Below are 20,878 nucleotides of genomic sequence, written 5' to 3'. Positions count from 1 at the left end.
AGGCTGATTGGAACTCAGAGTATGGAGGGCTCTCAGTCATCAGAAGTGAGATGTCTAGTGCAGGGTGTGAGCTTGGGAGTGAATCACCAAATAGGACAGAGGTCATAATGACTAGAAAGGAGGACAGGGGACTGAGAATGAAAGGTTTCTCTCAACCTCAGATGCACCTGAGAACCACCTTGGGAGCATCTGACAATTCCAATGCCCAGACTGCAGGGAACCTCAGGCCAATTAAGACAGAACCTCTTGTGGGACTCAAGCATCAGTATTTTTTTAAAGCTCCTCAGGTGATTCCAATGTGCAGCCAAATGTGACCCACCGCCCATATGGATAATGAAGCTAGCAAGACAGGAGGAAAACTGGAGAGTGGCTGCGAGACAAAACTGAGCATCTTCAAAGAATGCGTGAGGAGGACCCAGGAGTGGACAGGTGACAGCTATGAGAGGAAGTGGAATGATCTGATGACAGGAGATCTAAGTTGGATGTTTTTAGGGAGGAGGGAAAAGAGCCTGGAGGCTGCAGTGAGGGACGAGGAGTGCACCTGACTCATCTAGGCCCGGTTACACTGCGGGAAGAAAACACCACCACTCAGGAAGGCTCCAGGGGAAATGGTGTCCTTGGGGAGAGTGAGGTGGGTCATGTTTATGGTGAGGAAGAGAAAGGACTATTCAGAGATGAGGTCAGGAAGCAGGAGATTTTGCCAAGTTCTCGAGGGCCCTGTTTGGGGTTTGGGGATTTCAGAGGCATGGCAATGAGGCGACAGAAGCATGCGGTGGGCTGTACGGTGCTTCACATCCGGGGCACGAAGGAGGACCCGGGAGGCCTGGCCTTCCTGCAGTGACGGACTAGACCAGGGATAAAAGACTCGACAAGTCTGACATCCCAAGGCACACAGGGCTCTGAGCATTCGGGAGGATACACATCAGAGAAACTGTTTCCCTTAAGTTCTTGTCAGCTCTCCCCAGGAACACTCTCTCTGAATGGGTGACTGACCGCTCCGGGGCAGGTGCAGTGGGCTGGGGCTGCCCGCTCATTCTGGGGCATCTGAAATGTGCCTGCATCCAGCGGGAACTCATGGACCTGGATACACTCCCAAAGGCGTGTGCAAAGTTTGGCTTCAGATCACCCAGCGGGGCCACAGTGTCGATGGTGTACACCAGGCACCCTGTGAGCTCCTACAAGATGATCTCCTACCACCGACCAAGCCCCAGCCCTCTTGTTGGACTTACCCTTCTCAACGTCATCATCGTAAAGGGGTTCGTGCTGAGGTTAAGAGGCACAGTCACTGGAGTGTGAATTTCTTGGATCCCTAGTGTAAATGGAAACCTGCAGAGTGACTGTGCATCTGGAAATGCACAGTGGGATGACTTAAGCCAAAACAAAACAAAAATGTTCATGAACAAGAAGGAAGTGCCTACCTTCTGATGCCCAAAATATGCTGACAGGTTTGGAGAAGACGTCCTTGCTCTTCACCCAGCTGTTGTTACGCTGTTTGGTCCAGGCAGACACAACACAGTAATAACTGCCCCTGTCTTCCTCTGTAGTCCTTTGGATTCGGAAATTGAACGTGTCTGTACGCTCCTTAGAAAAAATGAAGTCTCCGTCCTGGGCCCGTTGCTTGCTCCTCTCTCCGTACTTCAGCGTCCAGTCCCCATTCATGACTGCGAGGAGCTCGCTGGCCACCACGTCATCGCTGCGCCGGTTCACCCTGTAGTACCAGGACACCGTGAAACGGACGCTCGCCTCGGTGCTCTCCACATCCACTATCCGGCATTCCAGCTCGGTGAGGTCGTCTGAGAACTCAGGGACCTTAGAAGCATTCAGGTACACCTGATAGTCTGGTTCTGAAAGAGAGAGAGGGGCCAGGATAAAAAAAAAAAAAAAAAAATCAAATCAGACAGAGCAATTTACCAAGAATTAGCAAAAGGAACAAGACAAGCACAATTGTTGTCCTGACAATGAAATGCCCATTCTATTAGCTACAGTGATAGAAACGGAAGTCTTTATGTTGTATGGGAAGGATCCTCTGAGAGTTTGTTATTGCAAACTCTTCCCTCAAGAAAACCTCCCAAGGCCAGAAGCCAAATGTCCCCAGTCAGAGTCTTGATCTTTCCAGAGGGTGAGGCCAGCTGTTAGTTTCCCCAGGAAGTTGGAGTCTTCTGGGAAGAATCTCTTAAGAAGTTTGGTGTCCATGCTCTACCAAGACGTTCTCTGGCATGCCAAGCAGTGCCCAGAGACCTCCAAAGCCCCCACTGGCACAGCACTGGAAAACCCAACCTCAGAGTACATTCTAGCTCTTGAGGCCACTCAACCCACCGTGTCGCGGGTTCCTGCCATCCTTGGCTTTGACCCAAAGGCAAGGCCCTCAGGTCATCATTCCTCCCGTGTACGGACATCCTCCAACTCCCCAAACGGTATTTTTTTCACTGACACACGTAACTCTCCCATTCAATTCTGCCAACCTTGAAGGCAGCTCACTGTGATCCTAGCTCTAGTAAAGCCCGCTCACTATGACCATCCTGCTTCCTGCCAGGCACAAATTCTGATGAGGGAGGGAGGGAAGCCAGCAAGTGCTCTCCTAGTGTCTCTACTGCCACTGTCTCAGTCCTGTTATTTTTCACTTGTATAGAACCCCTCCTCCTGTGAGGTTCACTGTTTCCATTTAATCCATTTCTGCAACTCCACGTTTCAAAGCCTCCCAGGAACTGGTATGAGGACCCCCTTCATTGCCTCCTGTCCTCTACCAGTACCTCCTCTGCATGTCACATCTAATTATCTGAAGTTCTCCAGTCACTGTAGTCTTGCACCACCGGGTGACCTGTTTGCGGTGGCCTCTCCTCTTGACTGCCCTGCAAACTTGCTCTCATTCTTCAGTGTCACCTCCTCTGTGCTCCCTTCCTGGACACCCTTTCTGTGTGTTCCCATAAGCCATGTAGGTACTGTTGTAAAGCAGTTATTACTCCTTGCTTGAAGGTCTTGTCCCTAAGGTTCAAACATACGGCCTTGTATAGAGTAGTCACTCAATAAATGTTTGCTGCCTTGATACTAAGACTTCTGGAAAAAGCTACATTTTTCTCCTGTAGGGCTTTGCCTGCTAGGAGACAAATGATTCTACCTGAACAGAACTTTCTATTTGCCAACACTGTATTCACATCACCTCCATCGAACAGTTTAGTTTTATTTAACGTTGCTTTTATTTATGACTCATATAAATTATAAACTGCTGAGGTCAAGGAACTGTTGTTTTGTGATTTATACGTCTAACGAAATGTATAACATCATGACTTCCCCAAGAATGACTCAGTGGCCAGGAAATGGAAAGAACTCAAAATCCTAATTCCCTCAAATGTCATCTTCACAGGCATTTAATTGCAAGTGAGCCTGGACCCTGTTCCATAAAAAGTTGAACCAGCGCAGCTCTGCCCGCCAATGGGAGAATGGACTCAGTGATGTGGATGTTACAGAGAAATATGCTAGAATGTCATCTGCCACCTCGCTTCACAGGTGAATGTGCTAAAGATGCACAGCTTGGGGGTTTCCTGGCCCTGGGCAGCGTGCTAACACACACGCTGCCTCTCCAGTGACTGCTGACTGTGGAACAAACACTGAAGTGTATTTACACCATCACACGCATAAGACGAGGTATTCCCAACTTAGCCCACATCCAGGGTTTCAAGACCCTTTCCTCATGTGGGACTTCAGCACAGCAACTAGAGTGAGGACAAGGACAACCAAGTTTATTTAATGAGGAAAGGACAGACTTGAACTGGTTGTGTGCACAGCAAGACTGCCCTCCTCAGTCCTGTCAGGACCAAATGGGAACACCAGATCATCAAGAGTCCTCATGAAGCAGCAGCAGCTTGCTCCATTCCGAGCACAACGAGAAGACCCTTCGCATGTGTCACCACATTAACCTGAACAACAAACTGTGAAGCAGTAAACAGCATGGTGAGGAGCCAGAGGTCTGGAAGTCAGACTGTATTTGAATCCTGGCTCTGCCTTCACTTGCTGTGTGACCTTGGGCAGATTACTTAACCTCTCTGGTGCCTCATCTGTAAAAATGGGGAGAATAACAGTAACCACCTCGTAATGTTATCATGAGGATTAATAGTTAAAATAATATATGTGAAAGTGCTTAGACTGGTGCCTAGTCCATGTATGTGTGGCGGGGGTGTGGGGGGTGTACTGGCAGAGGTGTGTGCACAGTGAGGTGAATTGGGTTGTGAATGTGTTATTCTTGAGATGCAATGGAGACACCAAGTCAAGATGCTAAGGACACAGCTCTGTGCCAGTGCTTGAACCTGGAGTCTAAGAAACAGCTGGGGCCAAAGCAGGGGAACAGACAGACACACATACACACACACACACACACACACACACACACACACACACAGCTGAAACCTCACTCCAAACACATACAGCTGGCTCCTCCTCCTAACTTTCCAACTGCTGCTCCTGGTACCACACCCCACCGTTCACTCTCCCAGTACCCCCTCTTGAAAGGTGTGCCATATTCCACTCTCTTCAGACGGTGCCTAAGTCTCACCATTCTCCCTCCTCAGCGTCTCTTCCACTTCTCACATTCCAGGCCTCACACACAGTAGGTGCTCTATAAATATCTGTGCCTAGAAGTGAAAACCTCATGACCACCATTCCCGTCCTGGCCCTCTGCCACCAGCCAGGACTAGTATAATAACCTTGCAACCTGCCTCTAGGCTCACACCACCACCAGGTCATCTGTTCAAGAAGCCTCCCAGTAGGTGGCTTTTCTCTCACCTACTGAGTGAAGAACACACTCCCCAGCCTGGCATTCAAGGCCCTGCAGAGTATGAGTCTAAGCCCTCTGTCCAGCTCCACCACCCACTGCCCTCTTGTACATGCTCTAGACTCTGTGCCGGTGGCACCTGTTACCACTCCCTCATCCCTTCTGCTTCTTCCCACTGTTGCCTCTGCCTCAGCACCTGGGACACCTGCTCAGTAAGGCGCTGAGTAAATGACTGAGCCGATTCCCCCATTCTACTCCCTCCTCTCCCCCTTGATGGATCTGTTTAAATCTATGTGTCCAAATGTGGAGAAAGGAGAGCACAGGGGTTGCAGTGCATGTGCATCTAGTTACAGGAATGCCAGCTTGGCAGAAGAGCAAAATCTCTTCACTGAATGGTTGGTCTCCTTGTTCTCTGTTAAAACTAAATCTTAGGCCCACAAAAGGAGGATACTAATGCAAAAACAAACAAACACGTGGATTCTTGTGGACTTACAAGGCGTAAGTTCCACTGATTTAAAGGATGTGCAAAGGTCATCTGAACTATCCCCAGCCTTGGAGGTCGCCTTCAGACTTACACTCCTAGAAAAGATAGGACTCCACTACATCAGAATGGTAGGCGTGTGAGTGGGTGCCTATTTCTTTTATGTTTTGGTGCATGTATGGAAATCTTCCTTTATTGTTGTTTCACAATTTTAAAACTTGTTGGCAGAGACTGGGCCTATTCCTCAAGGTCCGTCGTGCACAGACCTCTTCAGGTAGCCTCTCCTACGGAACAGGAAGCCTCCTGTGAACTCACCAGCCTATCCCACCTCTACTTCTTATTCTGTAAACATTCACAGAGACCCTACCACCCGCCAGGTTCCCTGATCTCTGAGGACTTTACTTGAACATTGCCTTGAACTTCAGTTACAGGTCTGTCTGCCTTATGGACCTTCTATAGGGCTCTTCTCAGGGTCTGGGACCCCCTACTTGATTCATCTGTGTGTGCTATGTATGCAGTGCCTTGTACATAAAAGACATTAACACACTTGCTGAACTGGACTAAATTTAATATTTTGCATAAAAATGCTCATTTTCAGCATAAGCATTACACTACTGATTACTGCTATATGCTGCTTGATCTCATCAAGAAATCATCTAAGAATGTAATAGTGGTTATGTTTAAAAAATGCTTATCAGTTAAAGATGCACACTAAAGTATTTAATGGCAAAATGACATGATGTCTGGGATGTGTTTTACATTCTTCCAGAAGGAAGAAAAAAGAGGGGGCAGGGGAAAGAAAGAGAGAGAGAGAGTGTATGTGCGTGTGTGTGTGTGTCTAGGGGAGGGAAGAGAGAAGAAATAAGATTGGCAAAATACTGATAACTGTTGAAGCTAGTGGTTTGTTCTACTTCTGGGTAAATTGCTACTCCAAAAGTTTAACACAAACAAACAACCCACCCACATCGTAAGCCCTTTCACAGAATACTGGGGCCAGTCTAGGGCATGACATCACTAACCTTCCAAGAAACAAGGATCTCTCCCTAATCTAGGTCCCAGGATGACCTGCTCATTTACACACCACCTCCTGAAGCTGCGGCCTCCCATACTGCAAGCCCCACCAAGAAAGACTTTGTTTTTTGATTATGGGTCATTAAACTCCTTTGTTATAACTTTCAAAACAATGAAAATGTTCCGAATCATTGGCTAATTTGTAAAAGCAGATATTTTGTGCCTACCACATGCAGGGACCTGAACCGGGGGATTTCAGAGATTACCTCATTTATTCACTCTCACAACAATTCTGTAAGGAAGGTACAAGGATACTAATAACTGGCATTTATGAAGGGCTTCCTGTGTGCCAGGACCAGGCCATACACTTTCCTTGCATGCTCGTTTAATCTTCAGAACCAACTTATATGATAGATACTATTTTCACGTACTTTTCCTAAACCAAACCAAACCAAACCAAAACCGAAATCAAAACCCAAAGGAGGTTAAGTTCAAAGACTAAGATCTTGCACAGCGCGGGAGTGGGGAGCAGAATCATAGGAGAGGCTTTGGCTCCGTGGCCTGGCTCCCACTAGGGCCGAATTGCACAACCTCATTACACACCCAGTTATTCATGCTTCTCAAAGCCAGCTCCATCCCAGAAGACAAGAGGGATGATAACAGCTGAGGCACTGATCCTGAACTGTGTACAACAGGGCCATGTTCTAATACCGCCTTTGAAGCTTAGTTAACTTGGGAGAGCTAATTAGATGAACAAGCTGCAAGCACGAGTCAGAAGAAACAGGAGGAAGAGGGCTCTTTTTTCTGCCGATGCCAGTTTTATTACCCTGAACTGGGCAGGTACTGTAGATGCAGCTGAGCAAGTTGACTAATTGTCAAAGAGTTGCCACTATCATCACTGGTATACAACAATTAAATATTCTCTGGGGGGCTTCCCTGGTGGCACAGTGGTTGGGAGTCTGCCTGCCGACACAGGGGACGCGGGTTTGTGCCCTGGTCCGGGAGGATCCCACATGCCGCGGAGCGGCTGGGCCCATGAGCCATGGCCGCTGAGCCTGCACGTCCGGAGCCTGTGCTCCGCGGCGGGAGAGGCCACAGCGGTGAGAGGCCCGCGTACCACAGAAAAAAAAAAAAAAAATTCTCTGGGACTTCCCTGGTGGCCCGGTGGTTAGGATTCCGGGCTTCCACTGCCAGGTGCCCGGGTTCGATCCCTGGTTAGGAACTAAGATCCTGCAAGTCTCGCAGCACAGCCAAAAAAACAACAAAAAAAAAACCCCAAAAGCCCAATTAAATATTCTCTAACATTTAAAAAGAGAAGGCTATAAATAAGGAGCTGTTATTACTTTACCCCACTTAGAAGAACTATTATTATGAGGTTGCAGTCAGCATTAGTCATTTCAGAGCAATAGAGATAACATGATTTCAATGGAATACCTATGCCCCACACCCAAAGTGACAAGCACTCCGTTTTTTTCTTTCTTCATCCTCACTCACTCCTCCCAGAGAAAGAAGAGAGAATTACCAGATTTGGGAGCAGAGGCAAGAAAGGAGCTAGGTGTGGTCAGCTCAGCCCCTTTTCTTTGGACCCACACATTCCTCGTTCTCCATGCCCTACGACACCCCCGTGGCTTATTTGGTTAAGAACTTGGTGGGGAAGAGCATGTTCTATATTGACTCTCCCCCCAAAACACCAATAAATCACAACCCCACCACCATGAAAACGTATAGAGCACTTAAGTGCCAGGCACTGCGTGAAGCACTCTATATGCATTATCCCACGAAGCCAAGAAAACCAAAGCTTAGAAGCCATAAGGGATAAGCCCAAGATAACACGCCTAGAAGGTGGTGGAGCAGGACTCCATCGCTCTTCTGCCTTCAGAGATAATCCTGGACAGACAGCTGATCGTAGCTGCCCATAAAATTCTGCAGATCTGGGGCTTCCCTGGTGGCGCAGTGGTTGAGAGTCCGCCTGCCGATGCAGGGGACATGGGTTCGTGCCCCGGTCCGGGAGGATCCCACATGCCGCGGAGCGGCTGGGCCCGTGAGCCATGGCCACTGAGCCTGAGCGTCTGGAGCCTGTGCTCCGCAATGGGAGAGGCCACAACAGTGAGAGGCCCGCGTACCGCAAAAAAAAAAAAAAATTTGCAGATCTAAATCTTACCTTCTGTAGATGGCAAAGAACTCTCAAGTCTCTACCAAGTACTTAGCAGATTAACACCTCCTTTTAAAGAAAAATAATTACCTTCCTCGCTGGCACATGGCTGGAAGAGGGGACGGTCCGCAAGTGGGGAAGAATGCAAATCAGGTGCCTAAGCCTGAAGAGAACAACTCAGCTCTGCCGTTTCCTGCTCATGTATCTGAAGCCGGTGGAACCCTCTCCAATTAACACCACAGAAGTCTGGGACTTCGGGCAGAGAGCTCAACCATGAACTGATTAGTATCCAACTCTTGCCAAGGGCTCATTTAAGACATCTGATAGCAGAGAGAGATGGCTTAACATGCAGATTAATCAGCCATTCCTCCAGATTCTCTATAGTTTTAGCCATATACTAAATTGGATCAACACAAAGCAACATTTGTCCTCCATAGTAACTCAGTTTCTCACAAAAACTCCTTCACACACTTAAGATTTATGCCTTCAGCTTTTATGGGGAGTGGATATAAGAAACATCCATTTAAAAAATCACTTAGAGCGTTTGTAAAAGAACAGTTGAAAGCACTGTCCATTATGCTATCGAATGCCCCTTAAATAAAACAAGCACATGATAAATTCAGTGCCAAGAAAAAGTTTGTCTCTCTTTTGTTTGTTTTCCCTCATCAGAGGAGGATTGTATAATCACATCTCTTTCGCCTCAACTCTCCAAAACTTCAGAGGCAAATTCAGTGCTCAAATGCAGTAACTAATCCATCCCAACCATCTTGCAATACCTATTCTTTGATTTTTTTTTTACCCCCTTTGATCTTGATTTTATTTTTGTGCCTCCTGCTTTAAATTGGACTTCGTTTTGCAACCCAACTTAAATCTTTTTGCCTTCAAAAGTAGGGCATCCATCCTAAGTAGAGAGATTTTTTCTTACCCTCTAAAAAATCATAGTCCTCCCAGCTGCTACAAGTGCTCTTGGACTTGACAGACCCATTCACGTCATTGCCCTGATCTCTCTGGTTAACACGATGGAACGTGAGAAGACCCCCATCAGCTTCAACCCCTCATCTACTCAGTGCACCCAAGCTAATGAGGACAAGAACCACCCAGCTTTTAGGACTCTATGCTTTAGAGTTTCAGGAGTGAAGCTGATCCCCAAAGCCAAACTGTTTCCACATAGGATGACAATACTTGGGACAGACTCCCTTCAAGATGAAAATACTTGGGACAGACTTGACCTAGGGCCATAATTCTATCCAAGCCATTCTAAACATTTCTTTTGAAATAAAAGGAACAAGCATTAACCACTGCATAGATTCTACTTTCCAAAGATGATGCAGTCACGTTTCCCATCTCACATGCCGTTTTTGAAATGTGACCTTGCTGGTCTCCCATTAAGAGATGGGGTCTCTTTCTCTACCCCCTTGAACTTGGACTGACTCTGTGATGGCTCTGACCGACAGAAAACAGCGGAGGTGCACTGTACCAGTCCCAGGGATAGCTTTCAACTAGCCAGGCACTTCTACTTCCTGTGTCTTGGCAGCCAGCCGCCACGTAAGAAGAATGACTGTCCTGAGAAGACGGCACCATGAGAAACCCAAGCCACATGGACAGGGCCTGGATGAGACACCACATGGGGACAGAGGGAGATGCCCTGGAACGTGGTGACAAGTGCATGAGAAAGCCATCTGGAAGGGGATCCCTAGCCCTAGCTGTCCCAGCTGTCACCATGTGCATCAGAGATGAACCCCACTGAGTCCTTCCCTAATTCCTGACCCTCAAAATTGTGAGCGAAATGAAAATCAGTGGTTTTCAGGTGGGGATTGGGACAGTACCTCACTTGCACTCTTTGCGGGGATCCAATATTTAATGCGTGTAAAGCCCTTGGCCCAGTCCCTGGCACGTAGTAAGTGTTCAATACATGGTAGTTATTATTTTTAATCTGTCAGGTAGCAAAATTGAGCATTTTGTGTAATACCTGCATAGGGATCTGGCTTTCTCAAGAGCTCTTTTGTGACAACATTCCACAGTCACACAACATAAGATGACCTATCTAAATAGAGTATTTCCTGTCTTATTACCACCTCTCAGTTAGCCTCAGCAGGCCCCAATTTACATGTGGCATGGTATCCACATGCATACGCAGACATGTTGTAGATCTAGAGAGAATCACACAGTGTCAAGTCAGGCCTGATCACTGCTGAGTGGAGAATCCAATTGGGAGGTCCTGGAGACAAAGCCTACTGCTGTATTCAGGCCCAACTTGCCTCCTGACAAGTATCCAGGGAGCTGTAATGGTATGAGACAGAGGCACAGGGAAGGAGGAGAGATTTAAGGGGAAGACAGGAGAAGAATACCACTTACACTCCTGGCAGGTTTGCCCATGTGCAGTATCTCTGAATATTCTGAGCTGCACATTATTGCTTTCTTTGCAATTCTTCTTTTCCTATGCATATATTTTAACATATCCATGTGTTGGTGCTGGTTTATCTATCCATCAGGCCAGTGTTTACTGAGTGCCCATTACGTGCAAAAAACTGTGAGAGATGCGGGGCCTGGGGCCTTAGATCAGCCAGGGAAAAGCACACTGACAGCTTTCGCAACAACTGTGTTGGATCCTCAGAATAATAACCAAACCTTTTCCCACAATTTAGTCTCTTTATTTCTTCCCACTCTCTGGAGAACACAGCCACCAACAAATCCCTCCCAGCTAAAAGAGCCCATTCCCTCCCCGAGTTCCCCTCTTGTTTCCTGACAGTCTCTGCATCTCTCCCCCGGGGTAGGCTGGGATCAGCGCAAGAGGACTTCAAAGAGGCCCTCTAAGTCGGTGGGGGAGGGGTGCGGAGCATCGTCGCTGGGATCTGACAGCACCGCACAAGGCACCGAGGATCAGGGCTGTGAGACACATTCAGCTCCAGGGATGAAAACTCTTCTGGTGCTGACAACATCTGTTTTATTTTGAAGGTTGCTAAGGAGAGTTCTAGCTGGGCTAACGTTGTTCCAGTTCAGTACTTCATGATGAGTTTCTCGCACGGGGTTCAGACGGCAGGAATAAAAGCTCGCCAGATGCACCCACTCCTTTCACTTTGCAGATATCAAAGCATCACTTTGCTACCAGGGATGACTCACACCCCGCCCGGTCTCGCTCAGAACTGGATGGACCCTTTGCTTATTCTCTTATTACTCGTCTTCTCCCTGCCCCCTCTGTCCCCACTTGCCAACTCCCCATCTTTGCCAAATAACAGCTTATTAGGAAGAAACAGACAGTGAATGTGCTACTAGCCCAGGAGAAGATTTCACTGCAGAGACAAGGAAGAGCTGAGAAATGAGTTGGGGCTCACGGCGGGAGGCTGTTTAGCATTAGACAAAGGAGGAAATGATTTCCGAGCCTTTAAAGATCGGTTTTACCTCCTAATGGAGCAATGCCAAAGGCCTTCATGCGGGCTCGGAACAGTCAGGGGACAGTAGAGAGATCAAGCTCAAAACAGGGAAGAGGCTAACCGGCAGGCCTGTCTCCATCTTTGCAGTAATGGACTTGGGAAGCGAAGCACTCCACACTCCACCCGGCCCCATCCTGCCTAAGTTCACTTGCAATTAATTACAAGATAGTAACAAAATTAGGAAAAGTCAGCCCTGGGGGGCAAGCATTCAGGAAAATAAGAGATGGGGAAAGTGAGCATGGTAAAAAAAAAAAAGAAGAGGATACGACAATGACCTTCACATATATGACAAGTAACAATAACATGGGTGGCAAGGAGGGCAACAGTTGAGGGCCACTCTGCTCCTCCCTTGGGAATCGGACTTGGGGAGAGAGCCCTCCAGAAGAGCAGGGGAAGTAGGCAGCCTCCTGGATTTAACTGGTATCTGGAAAAAAAAATTCATTTGGGCATTCCAGGTCATTCAGTGAAAAAAAACGTGTTCCATTAACTAAAGGAATTCTTTTTCTTCCCTGGGCTTTAGAAAAGCCCCAGCTCCTCCCAGAGAGCACCTAGGAGTCTAGGAAAAGGAAAGGGAGAATGGCAGTGTTCTCCCTCCAACAAAGATCCATTTCAAAGAGCCATTCAGCAGGGCCCCCGACCCTGCAAATCTCGACAGCAAAAGGAATATATATCCTCTCAGATGAGGGTATTGAGACAACTGAGGCCACATCTAAACATTTCCCTTGCCTGCCAGATTCTATTTCAGCCAGTTTTGCTTTCTCCCCCAGCTTGGGATCTATGCAGGAGAGGGTATGCTTGTCCTTATATCAAGAAGGCCCAAACAATGCAGAACACACAGCTCCCTTACTCCTCTCCATATCCCAGAGGAGGGATTAAGCCAGAGAGGTGAAGAGCCATCCCTCCAAACAACTCACCTAGCCAGGTCACAGCCACAGCAGCTGGGGCCGACATGGCCTCTGCCACCTTATGCCAGCTCCTGTTGTGCCCGGGTGTCCAGAGCGCCACGTGGCAGAAATAGTAGCCAGCATTTTCTTTGCTAACATCTCGAACCAGTAAATGGTAGGAACGTGCATCCACGTGACTCAAGGCCATGCGAGGAGAGCTGTGCACCAGGGAATCATGGTCCAGTCGAGCCAACACATGGCGGCCGGGCAAGGTGCTGTCAGGCGTCCTGCTGAAGTACCATGTCACCGCGGGTCGGACATCGTCCGCTCGGTCCGTTGTAATGTTGCAGGTCAGGTCCAGCTCCTTTCCTTCAGCCACAGACACATTCCTGGCCACAGCGGCCCGAAGAACTGGAACATTAAAAACAAGGACATCTAGATAATCTCGATCGTATTTGCTGCTTCCACCCCCGTCCCCTTAGATCATCTCCTTTTACCTTCTTATTTGCACCATTCAAGTTAGAAGGCTTTGTACAGTTTTAAGTGCTTGAGAAATGTACTGAATAAATGAATGAAACATACCATATTTCTTTTTATTTCATTAAAACAATAACAGCAGCAAGCACTTATATATATATATGCTTATTATATGCCAGACACTCTTCTGAGTGCTTTATAAATTTCATCTTCAAAACAACCCTATGAGGTAGTACAATTATCATCTCCATTTTACTGATAAGGCAGTTGAAGCACAGAGAAGTTAAATAACTTGCCCAAGGTGCCACAGCTAATATGTGACAGAGCTAAGATTCAAATCCCGGCTGTCTGCCTCTAGGGACTCTGCTCTTAAGTGTTACACTATTATCACGTACACTATCATTTGAAAACAAGTCTGCTGAACATTACAAAACTAAAATTATACTTTCTCCATATGCATGACAGGCCTTGGGTGACTTTCAGAGAAAAGACAGCTCGGCTCTGGCCGGTACATATTGGGGGCCAGGAGCTGGAGGGTAGGAAGTGAGGGTGAAACCATCTTCTGGGTAAAAGGGGGTAGGGAGGATCCTAAACAGAAGGACTGGGAAAGTGAAACCAGACAATATGCCTAACGAGTCAAGTCTTCCAAAGGCAATGCACTTAGAGCATCATTTATTCTGTTCCACACACCGCCTTAAAGTCAAGGATAAAGCATATATTCTAAAACCAAACCACAATGATTTCTGGATTACCCATGCCACTGCCCTCTCTGTGTGGATAATTAAAAGTAGACTATATTTAGACGAAGCACTGAAGGATTTGGTGTCACGGTCTCCAGGCAGATGTGATTTCAGCATTCCCCTGTCAAAGCTTTTTACATGGAAACATTTTAGTTTATTCAAGGGATTTTTTGCAAAGAAGTTGAACATCTGTAATCAGAGTAGAAAAACATTCAACACGTGGTAATGCTCTAGGAACAACTGCTTAGATGATAAATAGCCGACACCTCCCAGGGGATTCAAGCGGACGCACAGCACGGTCCTGGTCTTCTAGCAGGAGTCACTCAGCACCAGCTGCGGTCCCGGGTCAGCTCAGCGACAAACACTGTCACTCAGTTCAGAAAACATGCAACCCCAAAGCCCATGCCCTTTGGAGTAAATGACTTTCATATAAATATTTCCAAAGGCTGATGATATTTCAAAGAAGTGTTTCAGGCCAAGTTCAACATCTGCCTTGATGAAGACAGAAAATGAGGTGGGCATAGTATTAGAAAAAGGAATTTGAAGTCTAATTTCTCACCTCCACCCACCTTCTTCCGAATTCCTCCTCCTCCTTCAACCTTTAAACGAGCCAAAAGTAATAAGAGATATCTTTTGAGAGGAGTCAGTATGGAAACTGCTGCCCTGAGCCTGTGCTACGGTTTGAACCTCCCCACGTACAAACCGTGGTCAGAGATACCAGAATACTGTCAGAGTCCCTCTGTGCCGGCCACCACTACTGGCGGTAAAAGAAGGCTCAGGAGGGAGCCAGCTGAGGGAAGAAGTGGGCAATATGCAGCTGTGGACAGTACGCATGGAGAAAACAGATTCTTGCGTTTAGAAATACTGGCAGAAACATCTCTTTAGCGGTATAGTTCACTTTCTAATATTTTTTCCCAGCAAGTGGCTAAATATCTTGTCACATCACTAAGCATAGTTGTTACATGTTCTATGGGATTGGAGGGTTCACTGCTGGGACAGGATGAAGCACGGTGAAGGGAAAAAAAGAATCAGTTCTAAGGACTCGTAATGCAAGAGGGGACCTCAGACTAAGCCTGTAGTGATGCAGGCTTTCTCCTACTGGATATAACTGAACCTATAAATTACACACCAACATCTGCATCAACCAGACCACTCCTAATATAGGGGGGTTTACTGCCACCTACATGACCTACAGCCCCACCATTTAAGTAGTTTTGTGCCATTTATCATAACAATGCAATAAGAATACTTAAGAAGGTAGCTATGGACAACATTCATAGCAGCACTGTTTACAATAGCCAAGATATGGAAGCAACCTAGGTGTCCATCAACAGATGAATGATTAAAGAAGATGTGGTGTACATATACAATGGATTATTACTCAGCTGCAAAAAAGAATGAAATTTAGCCATTTGCAACAAAACCTGTAGGGTATCATCCTTAGTGAAGTAAGTCAGACAGAAAAAGACAAATAGTGCATGTTTTCACTTATATGTGGAATCTAAAAAATGAAACAAATGAATTAATATAACAGAACAACAACAGACTCACAGATACAGAGAACAAATTACTGGTTACCAGTGGGGAGAGGGGGAGGGGTGGGGCAAGATAGAGGAAGGGGATCAAGAGGTACAGCTACTAAGTATAAAATAAATAAGATACAGGATGTAACACACAGCACAGGAAATATAGCCAATGTTTTATAACTTTAATGGAGTAAAATCTATAAAACTATTGAATCACTATGTCGTACACTTGAAACTAACATAATATTGTAAATCAACTACACTTTAATTAAAAAAAAAAAAGCTAGCTATGGAGAATGCAGGTGTTGAAAATGAGAGTAAGATCATCACTCTAGTGTGGTGGTTCTTAACCTGGGGTCCACAAAGAGAATTTAAGGAATCTGTGACATGGATGGGAAAAACAAATTGTCTTTGTTTTACTAACCTCTACGTGAAATATAGCAGCTCCCCTCATTATGAAACTAAGCAACAAACCAGTGTAGTATTATCTGTCCCTGGGACCTTGTTCCCAATAGAAATCACAGATATTTTCACATCACCTTACAATTGTTGCAGATATCTTAAAATATCATTTATATTCATCACTTATCAGAAATTACAGTAGTTGTTAGGCCTGCCACTATATCTTATTATTTAATGCAATAATAAAACACTATATTATTATATAACAAAGTTGTCTTAAAAATATTTTGATTACTATTCGATGTAATTGTTTTCCTTTGTCATCCTCCACATGTATTTCATGAATTAAAACACATTAACTCTGAGAAAGGGTTTGTGAGCTTCAAAGGACTGTCAAAGACGCCCACGGCACAAAAAGCTATGAACCCTCAGGCTCAGGTGAGAGCCAGATGCTACTGCCTGCCTAATAGACTCAGGGTGTTCAAGTCTTATAACTATACTCTGGGTTTTGTGGCTTGTTTGAAATAAAAAAAAAAAATACCTTTACAACTGAACTTCTTGTATGAAGAGATAATTCGCTGCCAAGCTGAAATTCTTAACCCTCCGGCCCCATTAAAACAGTTGTTTGATGCAAGCTGAATATCCGTGGTTTCTTAGGTCAGATTCCTGGCAGATCACTTCCGAAAAGGCAGGTGACCTGAATCCATCTGGAAAGTGATTTCTGCAGCCAGGAGAACCAAGACTGAGTGTGACCTGCAGCCCCTCTTGTCGGCAAGAGCACCTCCAACCTCACTGACGGCCACGGTCATTCAGTGGCCAGTCAGTGCTGCTTCTACCAAATCCAGCTCCTGTGTTGTGGTGTAAACACAGGGTAGAGTGCTCAGGACAATGCAGCTTGCAGAGGAAAAACACTCCCCGTGTGTATCGTTTCCTGCTTTCCTTCCAATCTCAGCAACAGAGCGACCACACACTCTTGTTTATAGTCAGGAAATGAGTCCAGCCAAGGTCTTCCCAGTTTACAAAACAGGAGGCAGCAGCAACAGCAGCAGAGTACTCTGAGATCTGGAGATGTCAGACTCCCAGCAAACCAAGTCTATCCAACCATCCACAGCAGGGACATCACCCTGAGATGGGCTCTTTACACTTTCTCTCTGCCAAGCCAGAAGCTCCATGAGGCCTGGGAACGATCCTTAAGCATCTCTGACCCCACAGCCCAGGACAGAACTGAGCATACAGTAGGTTCTCTACTGATGCCTGTTGGAAACTGAGTCAAAAATGGCCTGTTTTTCTTTCCTATTTGTTTTTCTTTTATTTTTATGGGTTTTCGAAAATGTATTTTGCATTTCCTTAATTACTTCTCTAGCAGGAGTAAGAAGGGTTTTGTTTGTTGTTTTTGAAAAGGCTGGTTCACAGATGACAACAACTTCTTGCGTATAGACCCCAGGGCTGAATGCTTCTGGGGTATGTGGCCTAGAGGACATAAGAAGAGGCCCAGCCCTAGGGAATCCCTCACCTACAAGGGGATGTCACATCTGAGGGGACCTGAAAGGCAGGCCTAGAGGACCCAAGTCAGACGAGAGGTTTGGGGATGAGCCAGACACGTCCCCAACAGCTGTGGGGAAGGGCAGATCCAGAGATTTAGGGAACACCAAACAAAATGAAGCCAAGGGAGCGGGCTGGGGGCAGCTCCACCCCAAAGCCCCGCTGACCAACAGGCCGGACCTCTCCTGGCACTTAAAAGGACTTAATCTTTCAGTCACAAAATTCTCGTAGTATCTTATGCAACCTGCAGCTTCCCAGGCGTCTCGGCACTTGGCACAAAACAAATACATCCTCCCCAAACCATTAACACCACACTACTCCCTCACCCATCAACGCGAGGCCTCCCAGGAGCAGCAGAAATCTCGTCAGAGAAGAAAAAGGCTCCCGGCCGAGTTCTTCACAGCACATTGCCCTAAATAACATATAGTCTAAAATATACAATTTCCAGAAGCTCACCTGTTGGCTGGATCATCACGGTGGCCACATCCACGGCTTTTTCTTGAATTTCTTGCCAGTTACCCTGCTCTCCGATCCACTCGCTGACGATGCACCGGTAGGAACCCTGGTCGGAGGCCAGGGCCCGGGACACGGAGAGGCGGTACCCGTCGCTCCCCACGGTGTCCAGGCGCACATCCCCGCTGCGGTAGCGCTGCTCGTAGCCTGGGCCGGGCCGCAACCTGCCCTCGTGGGTCAGGGAGAGGATGCTCCGGCGGGCGGGGCCGCGCCACACCTCCCAAAGCAGCGCCAGGTGCGTGTGCAGCGGCGACGCAGTGGAGGCTGAGCAGCGCAGCTCGAAGGGCTCGCCCTCGCGCAGGCTGGGGCCCGGGGAGGGCTGCGGGCCGGCGGCCACGCGCAGAGCATCCGGCAGCACTGCAAGGAGAAAGCGGAGCCGTCAGCACACCGCCACCCCAGCCACTGCCCAAGTGCCCAGCACCGTCCGGGGCTTGCGGCACAATTTCCTCCTCCCCTCCCCTGTTCTAAAGCCCAGATGGGCACGGCTGCCCATTGGGCTTCATCTATGATCTCAACTTTCTGACTTGAAAAAAGAGGAGACACTAATAAGACCCCTGGCTAGAACTGGGTGGTGCAAACTCCCTTTTGGGAGCTGTGCCTTGGAGTTCTACTTCTGCCGCCCTTAGGCAAGTCACTTTACCCCTCCGTGCCTCGTTTTCCTCAACCCTAAAAAGGGATGACAACGAGACCTATCTCCGGAAGTTGACTGAGAATTAAACCAGTTATAAGGGAAGGTGCCCAGGACAGTGCTTGGCACTCAGCAATCACAATCAAATAACCAGCCACTACTGTCCAACACTCCTTTGTTAGGACACAGGCTGGAGTAGAGAACCTGGGGGATCTTCTAGGAGTTAAGGCAGTGTAATCCGCAAAGCACAAAAGCACAGGAGAGCTTCCTGTGCCTTGAGGCCTGGGGAATGTCTAAGAATGACTAGGGTGAGCAGAGGGTATCTGCAGGGTAGGAACCCATCAAGGAAAACTGACGCCTCAGCTATTTAACTATTAGGACCCACTGGGGAAAAGCTGGGCTCTTCCATAGTCTAGAAAAAGGGGGCCGGAGATCAGGGAAGTGTCGGTGACTGCTCTTGAGGAAGGGAAGCCACACATGAAGTAACCAGCAAGAAGGCCCCTACCAAAGGGCAGGGACAACCTCTCAGGCTTGCCTATGGGCTGGCTGAGAGAATCCCCAAAACCACTGTCGATCATCTCCTTGGGTTTTCCTGCCATCCCACACTCAGAAACGAATTCAGTGTCCTTGAGAAGGGACTACTCTAAATAACAGAAAAAAAACTGCTACATGTTTAGAAGGACACATCACAAAGACCTATCTCTATTGCAAATGAATATAATGACCTTCTACTATACACATTAGTCTGTGAGTCCAGCTAACATGACTCAGTTCCCAAGACCAGTTATCCCTAAGGCCATGGATATATAGTTTGAAGACCCATGAAGCTGAAGGCCAGAGAGACACTAGACCATGCATGGCAGCCACGGGAGGCTCCACTTGGGCAGCCAGCCAGTCTCTTTCATGGCCATCCATCTGCTTTCCTGACCCCAGGAGAGCCTCTCCTTACTCTTGCCTTTCAAAGACTGGAGAACAAACAGAAAGATACTGGGCAGTGTGTGTGTGGGTGGGTGTGGGGGGTGTAGGTTCCCCCTGCTGCCTCCAACTCCTCAAGATGAGAATTACACATGGAGACGAGGGTGCATCTGACCTAGTGGAGGTGGCCCATGTGTATGATGACTACAAAAGCAATGCATTATTTAACTCCAATGCAAGAATGTCTTATGGGACTTTTTTCTCAAAAACATATTTGGATTTTGTAGAGGAATGAGAAAAGGTAATGGAAGAGGTAGATTGGACATTTTAATACCTGCATAATGGACATGGCTGTTTTATTCCCTCATGAGTCTAACGGGGGAACAGTATCTGGACAATATGGTAGTAGCCCATAAATCATTACAGAAGGAATGAATGCCTGAATCAACCCCTTCTTTTTATATCATCATGTACATCTTCTGCTTTCCTGATCATTAATTACACTACTACTCTGATATAATTCTTTTTGGAACAAGGCAGGATACAAATAAATGCATACTTAAGTAATAATAATAACAACACTAATAATGTTTCTATTTTGCTAGCCCCAAATTAAAATTGTTTGCTCTTGCTCATTTACTAATTAGCTGTGTGATTTTAGGCAAGTAATTAACCTATGCTCTTCCATTTCCTCATGTGTAAATTAGGGAAATACCCTGCCCTCTCTTCTTCATTGGGTTGAGAATTGAATGTGTGAGTTAATCAAACAGAACTTGGAAAATGAAAAAACAAACAAACCCAAACATTCCAGATACATAAGGTGTGATGACTTGCACAGCCAGGCCAATAAGGTTGCAGTGACCACATCATTCTTTCTCCACACATGACCCCTACAACTTCTAGAACAAACAGGTACTTAAGTCATGAAGGGCACAAAGAGAGACATGAGCTTTGAAGTACTGTTAGTCCCATAAACCTGAACATCAGTGTCATCATGACCATCACCTTCTTGTCCCTAACCTGACTGAGTGCTTACTACGGCATTGCTCTGAGGCTTTACATGTCCTAACTCACCTTGACCTTTACGGAAGGCACTGTTTTCCAGAGGACGAAGCTGAGGCATGGGACGTGCCCACGGCCACAGAGCTGACAAGTGGGAGGGCGAGCCATGGGACCTACTGCGTGCAGGCAACCTGGCTCACAGCTGGAGTCGCCATCACACACCACTCTGCCTCAACTCACCAGCCACGGGAGGGCTCACGATCATAATGGAGTGAAGAGAAAGGGCGCTCAGAGGCCACCTGGCCCATCCTCTGCCTTTAATCAGGTAAGACATTATTCGTCCATTGGACAGAGGAGGGAACAGAGACCCAGAGGACTTAAGTTTCTGGCACAGTCCCGCACAGCTGAG

At 47.1% G+C, this 20,878-nt stretch overlaps 1 protein-coding gene across 1 annotated transcript in view; it reads right to left on the bottom strand.

The window, feature by feature from the left end:
* The window catches only part of PTGFRN (prostaglandin F2 receptor inhibitor), a gene marked incomplete at its 3' end in the record, with an annotated part of 82,607 nt that overhangs the window by 30,789 nt on the left and 30,940 nt on the right, over positions 1-20,878 (bottom strand). Inside the window, exons 3-5 of the mRNA XM_079724610.1 lie at positions 17,868-18,281; positions 12,755-13,135; positions 1,419-1,844 (exon numbers count right to left, since the gene is read on the bottom strand). Of these exons, the coding sequence (XP_079580736.1) occupies positions 1,419-1,844; positions 12,755-13,135; positions 17,868-18,281 (1,221 nt within the window). The remainder of the gene's footprint in view (positions 1-1,418; positions 1,845-12,754; positions 13,136-17,867; positions 18,282-20,878) is intronic.

The sequence above is a fragment of the Hyperoodon ampullatus genome (genome assembly GCF_949752795.1).
Source record: "Hyperoodon ampullatus genome assembly, chromosome: 2".
NCBI lineage: Eukaryota > Metazoa > Chordata > Mammalia > Artiodactyla > Ziphiidae > Hyperoodon > Hyperoodon ampullatus.
The sequence above is the reverse complement of the archived record's forward strand: the minus strand, read 5'-3'. Positions and strand labels throughout refer to the sequence as shown.